The sequence below is a fragment of the Triticum dicoccoides genome, chromosome 5A (assembly GCF_002162155.2).
Source record: "Triticum dicoccoides isolate Atlit2015 ecotype Zavitan chromosome 5A, WEW_v2.0, whole genome shotgun sequence".
In the NCBI taxonomy this organism is placed as follows: Eukaryota; Viridiplantae; Streptophyta; class Magnoliopsida; order Poales; family Poaceae; genus Triticum; species Triticum dicoccoides.
The window spans coordinates 328,278,981-328,293,846 of record NC_041388.1 but is presented as its reverse complement, the minus strand read 5'-3'; the positions used below and the strand labels follow the sequence as shown (position 1 = coordinate 328,293,846).

At 46.5% G+C, this 14,866-nt stretch overlaps 2 protein-coding genes across 3 annotated transcripts; one reads left to right on the top strand and one right to left on the bottom strand.

Moving 5' to 3' along the window:
* Positions 1-369: 369 nt before the first annotated feature.
* LOC119301291 (carotenoid 9,10(9',10')-cleavage dioxygenase 1-like) lies at positions 370-4,783 on the top strand. Its single transcript, XM_037578245.1, has 13 exons — positions 370-565; positions 678-824; positions 946-1,048; positions 1,141-1,403; positions 1,490-1,669; positions 2,504-2,582; positions 2,684-2,765; positions 2,929-2,991; positions 3,075-3,213; positions 3,353-3,674; positions 3,798-3,856; positions 3,938-4,093; positions 4,184-4,783. Exons 1-13 carry the CDS (start codon positions 449-451, stop codon positions 4,349-4,351), a joined length of 1,878 nt encoding a protein of 625 aa, XP_037434142.1. The 5' UTR covers positions 370-448; the 3' UTR covers positions 4,352-4,783.
* LOC119301290 (iron-sulfur assembly protein IscA-like 2, mitochondrial) lies at positions 1,931-11,229 on the bottom strand. 2 transcript variants are annotated; one of them, XM_037578244.1, is made up of 5 exons: positions 10,925-11,229; positions 10,354-10,484; positions 10,072-10,180; positions 9,864-9,950; positions 1,931-2,262 (listed from the first exon to the last, which is right to left on the bottom strand). In XM_037578244.1, exons 1-4 carry the CDS (start codon positions 11,120-11,122, stop codon positions 9,888-9,890), a joined length of 501 nt encoding a protein of 166 aa, XP_037434141.1. In that variant the 5' UTR covers positions 11,123-11,229; the 3' UTR covers positions 1,931-2,262; positions 9,864-9,887. The 2 variants fall into 2 exon arrangements, with proteins under 2 accessions (XP_037434141.1, XP_037434140.1); XM_037578243.1 differs by lacking the exon at positions 1,931-2,262 and having other exon boundaries at positions 9,645-9,950.
* Between the last annotated feature and the right edge of the window lie 3,637 nt (positions 11,230-14,866).

Here is a 14,866-nt window from a genome sequence, read left to right as displayed (position 1 = left end):
TCAGCCGCCAAAGAACTGATTGGACTCCAAACAGGAGATCGCACGGCACGAGATCCTCGTGGCATCTCGTCCAGGTTACTACTGCTCCTTCGGGGAACCCACGAGACCCTCGTGGTCGTGGCATCTCGTCCACGTTGGTGCTCCTTCCGGAAACCAGATTCTGGTTTGGCCGGCATATTTCGGCGCCAACGAAAGCCTCCAGGCCAGTGCAGGGATTCTATATACACGCAAAAATGGCGGTCATCACCGGTGTCGTCACGTGTCCGAATCGCTCGACCCCAACCACCAACTCGGATGTGGCCATGTCGGATATTCCAAGATGCCCACGGCGTTTGCTGCCCGTTGTCTGATCCCGCGAGAAACTCCATCGGAGTTGCTATAAACGGAGGTCAATCGTCCTCCTCATGATTGCAGGAGGATCAGGCTTTGTCACTATCAGAAACTCAGAATGCTGAAAGCTACTACCTCTCCTCCACATGCCTTGAGGCCGTCCCGTGCCTGCTACAGGCCGGCTTTCTCTCTCAGTGCAAGAACTTCGTCCTCGCCTCTAACCTCCAACCCAAAGGTCGACCCTCCCTCCATCTCCTGAACGTTTCCCGGTTTCTGTCGTCGGAGAAACCGGTTTGTTTCTTGTGAAATTTCTGTCTGATGCTGTTCTTCCTGCCCTCTTGCCTCAGAAATCTTTGATCCAGGAGCTACAAAGGCAGCTCTCTTCCAGGATCAACGATGCCTCACTGGTGCTGAAGAATGCGCCGCAGAGGCTTCTGGATGCAATAGTTGACTCAACCTTCAAGTTTACTCATCAAGCTCTGCTCCCATCTGAGGTACTCCAGTCCAGGAAACTCGATTGCAATTTCCAGTGTAAAAATTCTGGCAATGACAACCCAGAAGCTCAGCCGTGCTTCCTTTCTCGCAAAATTAACATTGCCTGTGGCATGTTTGCAGAGCAACTTTGCACCGGTCGATGAGATCGGTGGATCCGTAGAGATACTCCAGATTGAAGGAGAGATACCCAAAGATTTCCCCGAGGGTGTATACATCAGAAATGGTGATCATCTGCATCTTTTCTGGTTGCTGTGGTGTAAGTAAGTGCAGTAGGAATCGCAAACAAGAAGCTAACTGTCGGCTAAATTATGACAGGTTCCAATCCTCTCTTTGGCGCCCTCCATTCGACGGTCTCCGTCTTTGGGGAGTCCAGTGAGATATGGGTTGAGGGCGAGGGCATGCTCCATGCCCTGTACTTCACCAAGACCGGTTCAGCTTCTTCTTGGTCAGTCTCCTACGACAATCGCTACGTGCAATCCGAAACATTGAAGATCGAACAAGGCCGCCGGAAACCATGCTTCCTCCCTGCTATCGAGGGTGACTCGGCAGCCATCATCGTCGCCTACATTCTCAACTATGTAACTAACACTTGCAAATCCAAATTTTATATATAAGTTGTTTACTAGAAATCCTAACCTGAAGTGTGAGTAAACATGCAATGCAGCTGAGGTTTGGCAAGGTGAACAAGAACATCACCAACACCAATGTGTTTGAACATGCCGGTAGGGTGTACGCTGTCGCAGAAAGCCATCAGCCCCAGGAAATCTGCATACAAAATCTTGAAACAGGCAATACCTGGGACATTGGTGGGGAGTGGGATCGGCCCTTCACAGCTCACCCAAAGGTATGGGTGACCAGCAGCTCTATCCTTCATAAACCCCAAGGATAACAAGAACAGTAAATCAAGCAAGTATAGACCACAAGAACAGAACTACTACTACCTCTGTAGCTAAATATAAGACATTCTTGCAGTTCAATTTGAACTGCAAAAACGTCTTATATTTAGTTACAGAGGTAGTACTATAGAAGGTACAAATACTGCAGTCACATAGTAACTTGATCTTGAATATCAATCAATAAAGAATGACATATCGATACATCTGCGAGAGAAGAAGATTATTTAATTTTATTGATACATCTGCGAGAGAACAAGATTATTTAATTTTATTGATACATCTGCCAGAGAACAGAATTAACATCCTTGTTTCAGTTACATCCGTGTCCTCGATCTGTTGGCTCAAAAAATAAGTGAACAGTACAACCCAGGTGTGAAAAGAACTGAGATGCGGCACATATGATGGAAGCTTACTCCAGATCTGATCTGGAAAAAGGAGGAAAAGCAGCCACATCGGATTTATCTATCATCTATGTTACATGCCTTGCTTATATAACCCTGCGTTTTGCAAGATGAGTAGTCCGTACCAATGTGCTATTTAACTGCAAAAATAACAGAAGTCCAGGGTTTATCAGAGGCAAATATATAAATATATAGTTAAAAAAGAGGAGGTACTCTATTTTACACGGTCATATATGTTGCAGATAATAATGAATAACTGCAAAAAAAAGACCACACTGCATACATAAGTATGATTACAAGATGTTCCCAAATACATGCACATGTTGTTATCCTTGTTCAGTCATCTGTTTGATTTAAGGCACTTCATTCAAATGACTGTAGGTAGCTCCTGGATCAGGAGAACTTGTCATCTTTGGCTCAGATGCAAAGAAGCCTTTCCTAGTTGTTGGTGTTGTCTCAGGTAATTTATAATATGTTGCACTTTTTTAGAATTTTACACCATGTTCATGTGCCAAGGTTGAAATCAAGTTATAACCACAACTCGAGTTTATTTGACTGCAGATGATGGAACCAAACTAAAACATAAAGTTGACCTCAAGCTGAACAGATCTACACTTTGTCACGACATAGGAGTTACTCTGAAGTATGTGGATTTAAGAAATACCATTTGCTCCCAGCAATTTCTTGATTACAGTGCATACTATTTATGAATTTTTAACTTGATTGGTAATACTAGAATATCTCAGAGTAGGTACTTTATGGTAAACAATGATAGCAATTCACAGATATTATTTCTCTTGATGTAGGTACAACATAATCATAGATATACCACTTACTATTGACATTGGTAGACTCACTACAGGCGGTCAGTAAGTACTTCATATAAACTTATCCAACAATAAGCAGCTATATTATTTTGTAAAATCAAAATCACATATTACCCGTTGCATAGGCTGATTGAATTTGAGAAGGAAGGTTATGCAAGAATTGGGATTATGCCCCGCTATGGTGACGCAGAGTCAGTTATGTGGTTCGATGTTGAACCATTCTGCATGTTCCATCTTATCAACTGCTTCGAAGAAGGTGATGAGGTACATAGTATTCTCTTGTTAGCTTTTTTCATATATTTGTAAATAAATACTGAAATTTATTGAAAAAATATGTGTTCCATCCCTTCAAGTCGCTCGCAACTACCTGCACTACAAATTTCATCTTTTTCTGGTGGCCTAGGTTGTTGTTCAAGGCCTCCGTTCGGCAGACTCCGTCATACCAGGGCCAAGATTAAACAAACAAGACATACTCCCTGAAAGATCCGAGCTTAAAAAAGATGGCAAGGCCATGAAACAAGGAATTAATGAGAAATTATTCTCTCGCTTGTTTGAATGGAGATTAAACCTGAGAACGAAGACTGTTTCAGGGGAATATTTGACTGGCACCGAGTGCTCCTTGGAATTCCCAATGATCAATAACCACTACACAGGCGTGCGTCATAGTTATGGCTACGCACAAATAGTGGATTCTTTAACAAGATCTGCTGGCAGTAGTGAAAAAGGTATTGCTAAAATCAAACAACACTGTCTATATTACGAGCATGTACACCGGGTGCCTACTTCTATTTCCGCGTTTACAGTATTATGTATCACAGCTTGACTCAGTTTTTCGTTATATCTTACAGTACTCCCAAAGTATGGGGGCTTTGCAAAACTATGCCTTGAGGAGAGAGAGAATACAGAGGTATGTATAAATCAGCTTCGTGCCTCAGTTCAGCTACTATTTAACCAAGATTTCCTCACTCAAATTCAAGCTGTACACCAGACATCGGCAGAAGATCTAATAAAGATGGAAATTCATCGGCTTAGTGAAGATGAGTTCTGCTCTGGAGCATCATTTGTTCAAAGAGTTGGTGGCTCACATGAAGATGATGGATGGATAATTTCTTTTGTACATAATGAAAGAACAAATACGTCACAGGCAAGTTTTCATTGTAACACATTACATACACACCCCAATTTTCATATGAAACACAAGTCCAATTTTGAAGCTTTATGCCTTATGTTGCAGGTGCACATTATTGATACCCAAAAATTTGAAGGAGCTCCTGTTGCAAAAATAACATTGCCACAAAGAGTGCCCTATGGCTTTCATGGAACTTTTGTCCATAACAACATACATGGGCACGTGAATACCAGATCAGAAAAAAAACTGGACAGCTTAAAGTTCATATATTGAATTGGGTGTTTGTAAGTAGAAATTTTTGTATCCAATGAACTGTACAAAATTTTAACCTGTATGAGTATATTCGTAGGTTATCTCATTCATTGCTATGTAGGTTATCTTGTACAAGTGTATCTCGAATCACAAAGAAGCCGTGTTCAGCTAACATATGGCTGCCGTTCTAGCTGTAATCAGTTCATTATACAAAAATGTTGTATTGCAAAAACATTCAATACACCACAGTATCTTGAAAAAGAATGAGCTAAGGTATATAATTCTAATGCAACCGGACTTGAAGTACAATTAGAAGAGAATACTCAACATCATCAGAACAGATCATGGTCTCTGATGCCAAGTTCGAATGACCCCCAGGAGCTTAGGGAGAAGTCGTTTGTTGACGCGTGATCGTCGATACCGGGGATTAAGGGCAAACCCCTTTTTTGTTCAGCTAGGGGCTAAAACACTTCAGTAAACTTCACGTCAAGACACGTTTTTTTTTACCCAGGTTCAGGCCACCGCGAGGTGTATTACCTTACGTCCTGCTCTAGCTCTTGATGAGCTTATATGAGTGGTTAGAAGCTACTGCTAGGGGCAGCTCTAGTGCTCGGGATAGTTCTACTGTTCTTCTCCTAGCTTTGGTCTTCTGTTAAGTTCGTACAGAGAGATCACCTAACCAAGAACTGGTCCTTTGATTTGGCCACGGTCGTCCCTTATATAGGCCTGGGGGGTACCACAATGGCCTTTACAATTAAGTTGATACGTTGAACCTTCGGGGGTACAAACTGCACGCCCCATGCGGGCCCGCCAGCCGGTTGTGGCGTAGTGGACGACAGGCCAAGTCGGTTCCTCGAGAAACGCATCCATCCTGTCATCTACAGCACACTGGGGCCCATAAGGCAGTGGCACAAGGCTAATGTAGATACATCACCCGTGGTGGTGCCAAAGTCAAAAAGGTGGGGCACCTGTCACATCTCTGATAAGCGTCAGGTGCCGTCTTGGGACAAGACAAACCGTCATACTGTAGACTCATGATGCGTATCTACGAAGCGTAGATCACCGTAGGAATGCAGGCCTGGATTTAATTCGTCGGTCGGCCCTTCCAACTCTAAGAGAGTAGAGTTGCGCAGGCCTTACATTAAATGCCTTGCCAGCCGGTAGACCCCCAGGAGGGCCCACCAGGATCAGAGCTGCTGCTCGGGGGAGTTGAAGGTGCTCGGGGGCAGCCCCGCGTACTTCCCCTGGCTCCTTATGTTTGGCTGTCATTGCTGAAATCATCATTCTCGGGGGCGACACCTTGCCCAAGTTGGTCGGGGAACCATGCTGGGGGGAGTCCAGAGTACCGGTCCTTGGTGCTTTTACTCCTTGGCCTTGACGTTGTCGATGATGCGACTTGACAATGGTGCACTGATGGATCTTTGTGGAGCCAAGCTCGGCCCATTACAGCAGGCCCGGGGTACCTATCCCCCGTCATGCTGACATAAGCCCTCGGCCCTGCCACCTGGTGATGGTCGAGAGAGCCTTTCTTGAAAGGTTCTGACAGGGACCGGCTCCCGACGGGAGGCCAATTGCGATAAATGGTCGGCGAGCTCGTTGTCCCGACACGGCACGTGTTGTAGCTGCAAGCCATCGAAGTGCCGCTCCAACTTCCTGACCTGAGCCAGTTATGCTGCCATTTGTGGGTCCAAGCATTGATGGTCCTTCGACACTTGATTGATGACGAGTTGGGAGTCACCCTTGATGAGTAGGCATCGAATTCCGAGGGAGGCTGAGGCACGGAGGCCTGCGAGCAGCCCCTCGTATCCGCCCATGTTGTTCGTGGCACCTTTGAAAAGGAGCTGCACAACGTACTGCAGTTGTTTGTCCGTCGGAGAGGTGAGAACCACTCCAGCCCCCGGGCCCTGGAGCTTGAAGGATCCGTCGAAGTGCATCATCCAGTGTACGGGAAGACCGATGATTCGGGAGTTAAGGACACCTCCTCCTTGTCTTCGGGCACCGGTGTCATTTTTTGTGATAAAGTCGACTAGGGCGCGACTTGATGGCGTGGGAGCTGACAAGCAGAGATCAAACTCCCCAAGCTTGATCGCCCACTTCACAACTTCATGCCGCGACCAATGACCTCATGATTGTGAAGGATGCGATCAAGCAAAAAGGAACTAACGATGGACACCTTGTGGGCTTGGAAGTAGTGTTAGCTTCCTTCATGCGACCAAGACTGCATAGAGTAGCTTCTGGACCTGCGGGCACCATGATTTGGCATCGCGTAGGGCTTCATTGATTAAGTAGATTGGTCATTGTACGAGACGTCCTTGAATCGGGGGAGCCCGCCCAGGCTCCTCGACCAGCTCGAGGCCAAACGGGAGCCTGGGCTTGCCTGCCAGCTCGGGGCTGGGCGGGAGCTCGGGCTCAGTTGCCAACTCGGGGTCGGCCATCTTCTCGGAAGGTGCTGGGAGCTTGGACCCAGCAGCTTGATTTGACGCATGAGCGGCCGGGGGTTCGGGCCTGAGCTCAGGCTCCGACATTTCCTCCCGTTTCGCCACCAAGACGATGCTCACGACTTGGGGATTGACCATGATATATATAGCAGCAATGGCTCTTCGGGTCTTGTTGCCACCAGGATCGGCGGAGAGGTGAGGGACTGCTTGACGCCTTGGGAGTGCTTGTTCGGCCTCCAAGGTCCACTTGAATGGACCCGACTTCTTGAGGAGCTTGAATAAGGGGAGGCCTCGCTCCCCGAGCTTGGAGATGAATCTCCCCAAGGCTGCCATGCAGCCTGAGAGGCGTGGCATGCCCTTGAGGTGCGTCGGTGGGCGACTGGGCGCATCTGGCTAATGGTGTTGATCTTCTCAGATATGGCTTCTATGCCCTTGCTCGAGACGAGGAAGCCCAGGAGCTTCCTCGAAGGCACGCACCACAAAAACATAATTCTCGGGGTTAAGCTTCATGCACATGCAGCAGAGGTTGTCAAAGGTTTCTGCAAGATTGCCGAGGAGTGCGGCTTGATCTTTGGTATTCACGAAGAGGTTGTCGATGTTGCGACCTATCTGGCACTCCAGTGCGATGAGCATGGCCCGTTGATATGGGGGCCCGGTGTTTTTCAAGCCAAAAGGCATGCAGATGTAACAAAACATTCCAACCGGGGTGATGAATGTTGTTTTTCCTCATCCTCTTTAGCCATGTGAATCTGGTGATAACCAGAATATCCATCCAGGAAGCACAAGAGATCACATCCCGTCGTGGAATCCACGACCTGATCTATGCCGGGCAGAGGAATCCTTGGAACATGCTTTGTTAAGGTCAGTGAAGTCGACGCACATCCTTAGCTTGTCATTAGCCTTCGGGACAACGACGGGGTTGGCGAGCCACTCAGGGTGGATCACCTTGAACTGAGCTTTTTTTATTCTATGCACCTCGGCTCAAATGAAATCTTAGTGCTCGGGTGCTTGACGGAGGTCGAGTTTGGCGATGTCGAAAATGATGCTTTCCTTCTGGTGGTGTCTCTGGCACCGAAGGCGACCATCAAGGACACCTGCCCGAGCGGCACTGTAAACGCCTTCATTGGTCGCAGGCACCATAGGGGCACTTGCATCTTATCGAAGACGTTGAGGGAAAGATGTTGAGGCCCGCGTCTCTGTCCACCAGCATGTTTGTCAGGGAAACCACCGACAAGACCTTGGGGTGGTGTTTGTGGCTGAACATGATCGGGGTGTCCGACCACTTGAGTGGTCAGGAAGCGCCGATGCTTGGGAGCACTGCGTTCACTTCCCGCACTAGCAGCTTGAGCTGGCAGCGTGAAGTGGGTGTGGAAGCATCCCCACAGATGCATGCCACGGTCTTTCACTCCTGAGAGCCTGCTGTCTCGGTCACGGTGGGTAGTACGCTCGTCCCAACAGTGTCACCTGTTGCGTGCACCAAGATGTCCTTTGCGGCATGCTTGGTGTCAGTTGTCAACGGGGGCTCGAACCTCCCACCCATTCGTGAGGCCATGCTCGTCAAAGAGGGATGCGGGACATCACTCCCTAGTGCCTTCTTTGGGGCATTTGCCTTCCTCTTGTGGTCAAGGACACCATGGAGATCATCAGCAGGCATGAAAGCGGTGATGGTGAGATGGGACGCAAAACAATGCTTCTTTGCATTGCCTCGCGATGGACTTGGCAGACGCAGGTGCTTCCAACCGTCGACTGGCGGCGGGCGATGTCCACCAACCCCGCAATCTCCCAAAGTCAAGGGCCCATGGGAAATTCATCCTCCACCAGAACAGGAGGGCGTTGAGGAACTCAGACAGTCCACAGCACGGCCTCCTGGACTGTTCCCTTGGAAACCGCTCGGCAGCATGTCGACCTCGGACGGCGCAGTGCCCCTCGAATGGAGCTCATCAGCTGCACCAGTGTGGTCATCAATGCCGTGAGGATCCGCGCGCGCCGATGACGAACAATGTCACTGTCGTCGCAACCACGATTCGTGCAAGGGCATGGCTGAGGCAACTGGTTCGAAGAAAACTGAAGCCTTAGCCTCCTACCTGGCGTGCCATATGTTGACTTGTGATCGTCGATATCGAGGATTAAGGCTAGACCCCTTGTTTGTTTCTTACCCGGGAGGTTCAGGCCACCGCAAGATGTAATACCCTATGTCCTGCTCTAGCTCTTGATCAGCTTATATGAGTGGTCACAAGCTACTGCTCGGGGCACTTCTAGTGCTCGGGATAGTTCTTCTGTTCTTCTCCTAGCTCTGGTCTTCTGTTAAGTTTGTAGAGAGAGATCACCTAACAAGAGTCGATCATTTGCTATGGCCTCGGTTCTCCCCTTATATAGGCATGGGGGTACCACAATGGCCTTTACAATTAAGTTGATACGTTGAACTTTTGGGGTTACAAATGGCACGCCCCGAATGGGCCCATCAAACGGCTGTGGCTTAGTGGACGACAAGCCGAGTCGGTTCCTCGAGAAATGCGTCCATCCTGCCATCGACAACTCAATTGGGCCCATACGGCAATGCACAAGGCTGATGTTGTCAATGATGTGACTTGACAATGGTGTACTGCTGGATCTTTGTGGCCCCGAGCTCGGCCCATTACAGCGGGCCCAGGGTACCCTGTTGCCATGATGCTAACACCGTTGCAAGAAGATCTTCAAGGCCAGCGAAGTGTTGCCCAGCAGGCAACAATGCCACTGGGGTTGGTTAACGGTAACATGAGTAGGAGAGAGAGGAGGGGGGTTCTTCTTTATCGATTTCTCCTCCCACCATAATATCTGTCTGGCATTCTATAGCCAGCTCACGTAACAAACTTGGAAACAGAACCGGAATTTATGTCTAAGGTATCTTGGGCACCAAGCATTAAGGTGGCTGTGCAGAATCCGGCAGGCTAGACCCAAGCCACCAATGGGTATGCATCCACATAACAAAAATATTCTAGTAAAGCAGTAGGTTACATAAGATTCCTAAGATAGTAGCAATAACAGGGACTTATTTGGAAGTATCGAAGTATTGTAGTAATTCAAAAAAAATGCAACACAAAGTTCTGTCAGGCTACCTCTTAAAGTTACTAATGTTCGAATTATTTAACCATGAAGGAACTCTTGCAGCTGCAGCCTCCAACAGCACTTGGATTGGTTGAAACCTGCACATCGTACAAACAGAAATCAGAGAAGATTCCTAAGCATAAAACAGTAGGGTCACAATTGGGTAATCTAAAATAGTGCCCGAGTTCAGGTATTGAGCAATAGTCATTCAAAACTAACCACAAATGCTGAGCTTATCAATTCCTCTACATAATCGATTGTTGAACCTTTCACGAAGTCGTATGAGACATTGTCGACAACCAACTTAACACCATTCTTCTCGAAGACCCTACAGTTAAATCGACAACATGTGAGATATGCAACTGTACCCTGACCAGACAATGGTGGTAAACGTTGATGCTCCATTGTTTCCACAGAAACATTTCGGAGATTCCATGTCCCACTAAAAATGGTGGTGCAAACAAAGATCGTGAAACCTCAATCTGAAGCATGACCACCAACCTATCATCAGCATTTTCCTTGCTATCCAGTGAGAAGGTGTACTGGAATCCAGAACAGCCACCAGCTTCAACGCTCAAGCGCAACATGTTGCCCTTAGCAGATGGTTCTTTAGTATGCAACTCTTTGAGTCTCTGCAGCAAACAAATTACATGATCAGACACTGTACGTGCTAAACTAACTGAAGAAGTTAAATACAGAACATAATAAGTATTGGAGGTGAGTAAGTGATACATTTTCCTTATAATAGCACAACAATTTTGTGAGGGAACAACAATATATGATCTGTATTACCAAACATACATAGAACACTGCAGTCTTCATACCAAATAAGAAGTTAGGAACTCAAGAGATCTTCCCAGAATGATAACCTCGGATTTTAAACCCCTAAATTTCTACAGAGTCATTATACAACTGACGGAAAATATAGGCAAACTCCACAGTTAAATCTTATAAAATGAATATCGATCCGTACAAGATCCTAAAATATATCCCCGAATTTATGGAACAATTGCCCCTCGAAGCAGCAAAGCAGATTGTAGTTGCTGAAATAAAGAGGTAGCGAGGCACCTACACGGACGCAGTTATCCGTCATGCTGACGACCTCCGGCTCCTCCGGCGCCGGCGTCTCGGTGGTGGCGGTGCCGGCTGCGGCGGCGGTGGGGTAGGAGGAGGTGGAGGTGGAGGCGGAGGCGAGGAAGCGGTTGTTGGCGCGGATGCGGCTGTTAAGCAGCAGCGCGAGGCGGCGGAGAGGGGGCCTAACCGAGGCCATCGCCGCCCAATGTCGCCGCTGATATGCGCCGCGCCTCCAGGGGGATTGGGGAACGGAGGAAGGAGGTGCGTGGGCTCCACGCCTCCACGCGTAGATGCTTTGCTCTGACTTTTCTTGGAAAGGTTCTTCTTGCTCCGTGTTTTGTTTCTCCTCTGTTCCTTTTTCTTTTTCTTTTTCTTTTTCATTTTTTTAGTTGTGTTCCTTTTCCTTGATGACCTGTTCAATTGCAAAAATTTACATACTCCTTTCAGGTTGATTTTATTTTTTCAAAGGTCAATGACTATACTTTTAATGTTAAATTGGGGTTCTCTATGATAGAAATAAAACGTTGATTTGAACTTTGGTGTTAAGACATAGGTGTGAATAGCTATCAACTACCTAGGCCCAAAGAGTAGAAGAATAATGAATGTGTCATTATGGTTCCGAGCTCACATGCTTTTGCGATGATGGTGTTACGATCCAATCGTGTCTCACCTTATCAGTTGCCGGACCAAGTAGGCCGGCCCGAGGCCTTCCTAGGTCGGTTTCGCCTTAGGTCATCAGCCCGACCCACGGTCCTCGTAAGAAAAGACTTGGAGGCCTTGTCGTCCAAGAGAAGGAAACCGGAGCCATGGAGGACTCCCCTCCATCAACATAGTGACTAGTTGTGTAATCCTAGAAACCCGGCTATGTAATATAAGTCGGGGTCGAGCTAGTCGATAGATACATTACAGTTCCTTGGTTTATACATGTATTTTGTACACCTTAATCATAATATACATAGAGCAAGAGTAGGGTTTTTACCCCAATCGAAGAGCCTAAATGTTGGGTTTCATAGTAATTTCAAAAAATTTCCTACGCACACGCAAGATCATGGTGATGCATAGCAACGAGAGGGGAGAGTGTAATCTACGTACCCTTGTAGATCGACAACGGAAGCGTTAACTTGGTTGATGTAGTCGTACGTCTTCACGGCCCGACCGATCAAGCACCGAAACTACGGCACCTCCGAGTTCTAGCACAAGTTCAGCTCGATGACGATCCCCGGACTCCGATCCAACAAAGTGTCGGGGAAGAGTTCCGTCAGCACGACGGCGTGGTGACAATCTTGATGTACTACTGTCGCAGGGCTTCGCCTAAGCACCGCTACAATATTATCGAGGACTATGGTGGAAGGGGGCACCGCACACGGCTAAGAATATGATCACGTGGATCAACTTCTATCTCTAGGGGTGCCCCGTGCCTCCGTATATAAAGGCTCAAAGGGGGGGCTGGCCGGCCAAGGGGTGGCGCGCCAGGAGGAGTCCTAGGACTCCCCCCTTTCCTAGTTGGAATAGGATTCGCGGAAAGGGGGAAAAGAGGAGAGAGAGGAGGAAGGGGGGCCGGCCCCCTTTCCTTGTCCTATTCGGACCAAGGGGGGGAGGGGCGCGCGGCCCATCTTTGGCCACCTCTCCTCTCTTCCACTAAGGCCCACTGAGGCCCATATACCTCCCGGGGGGTTCCGGTAACCTCCCGGTAATCCGGTAAAATCCCGATTTCACCCGGAACACTTCCGATATCCAAACATAGGCTTCCAATATATCAATCTTTATGTCTCGACCATTTCGAGACTCCTCGTCATGTCCGTGATCACATCCGGGACTCCGAACAACCTTCGGTACATCAAAATGCATAAACTCATAATATAACTGTCATCGTAACCTTAAGCGTGCGGACCCTATGGGTTCGAGAACAATGTGGACATAACCGAGACACGTCTCCGGTCAATAACCAATAGCGGGACCTGGATGCCCATATTGGTTCCTACATATTCTATGAAGATCTTTTATCGGTCAGACCGCATAACAACATACGTTGTTCCCTTTGTCATCGGTATGTTACTTGCCCGAGATTCGATCATCGGTATCCCATACCTAGTTCAATCTCGTTACCGGCAAGTCTCTTTACTCGTTCCGTAATACATCATCCCGCAACTAACTCATTAGTTGCAACGCTTGCAAGGCTTAAGTGATGTGCATTACCGAGAGGGCCCAGAGATACCTCTCCGACAATCGGAGTGACAAATCCTAATCTCGAAATACGCCAACCCAACATGTACCTTTGGAGACACCTGTAGAGCTCCTTTATAATCACCCAGTTACGTTGTGACGTTTGGTAGCACACAAAGTATTCCTCTGGCAAACGGGAGTTGCATAATCTCATAGTCATAGGAACATGTATAAGTCATGAAGAAAGCAATAGCAACATACTAAACGATCGGGTGCTAAGCTAATGGAATGGGTCATGTCAATCAGATCATTCAACTAATGATGTGATCCCGTTAATCAAATAACAACTCTTTGTCCACGGTTAGGAAACATAACCATCTTTGATTAACGAGCCAGTCAAGTAGAGGCATACTAGTGACACTCTGTTTGTCTATGTATTCACACATGTATTATGTTTCCGGTTAATACAATTCTAGCATGAATAATAAACTTTTATCATGATATAAGGAAATAAATAATAACTTTATTATTGCCTTTAGGGCATATTTCCTTCAGTCTCCCACTTGCACTAGAGTCAATAATCTAGTTCACATCACCATGTGATTTAACACTAATAGTTCACATCTTTATGTGATTAGTTCACATCTTCATGTGACCAACACCCAAAGGGTTTACTAGATTCAGTAATCTAGTTCACATCGCTATGCGATTAACACCCAAAGAGTACTAAGGTGTGATCATGTTTTGCTTGTGAGAGAAGTTTAGTCAACGGGTCTGCCACATTCAGATCCGTATGTATTTTGCAAATTTCTATGTCAACAATGCTCTGCACAGAGCTACTCTAGCTAATTGCTCCCACTTTCAATATGTATCCAGATTGAGACTTAGAGTCATCTGGATTAGTGTCAAAACTTGTATCGACGTAACCCTTTACGACGAACCTTTTTGTCACCTCCATAATCGAGAAACATATCCTTATTCCACTAAGGATAATTTCGACCGCTGTCCAGTGATCTACTCCTAGATCACTATTATACTACCTTGCCAAAATCAGTGTAGGGTATATAATAGATCTGGTACATAGCATGGTATACTTTATAGAACCTATGGCTGAGGCATAGGGAATGACTTTCATTCTCTTTCTATCTTCTGTCGTGGTCGGGTTTTGAGTCTTACTCAATTTCACACCTTGTAACACAGACAAGAACTCTTTCTTTGACTGTTCTATTTTGAACTACTTCAAAATCTTGTCAAGGTATGTACTCATTGAAAAAAACTTATCAAGCGTCTTGATCTATCTCTATAGATCTTGATGTTCAATATGTCAGCAGCTTCACCGAGGTCTTTCTTTGGAAAATTCCTTTCAAACACTCCTTTATGCTTTGCAGAATAATTCTACATTATTTCCGATCAACAATATGTCATTCACATATACTTATCAGAAATGTTGTAGTGCTCCCAGTCACTTTCTTGTAAATACAGGCTTCATCGCAAGTCTGTATAAAACTATATGCTTTGATCAACTTATCAAAGCGTATATTCCAACTCCGAGATGTTTGCACCAGTCCATAGATGGATCGCTGGAGCTTGCATATTTTGTTAGCACCTTTAGGATTGACAAAACCTTCTGGTTGTATCATATACAACTCTTCTTTAATAAATCTATTAAGGAATGCAGTTTTGTTTATCCATTTGCCAGATTTCATAAAATGCGGCAATTGCTAACATGATTCGGATAGACTTAAGCATAGATACGAGTGAGAAACTCTCATCGTAG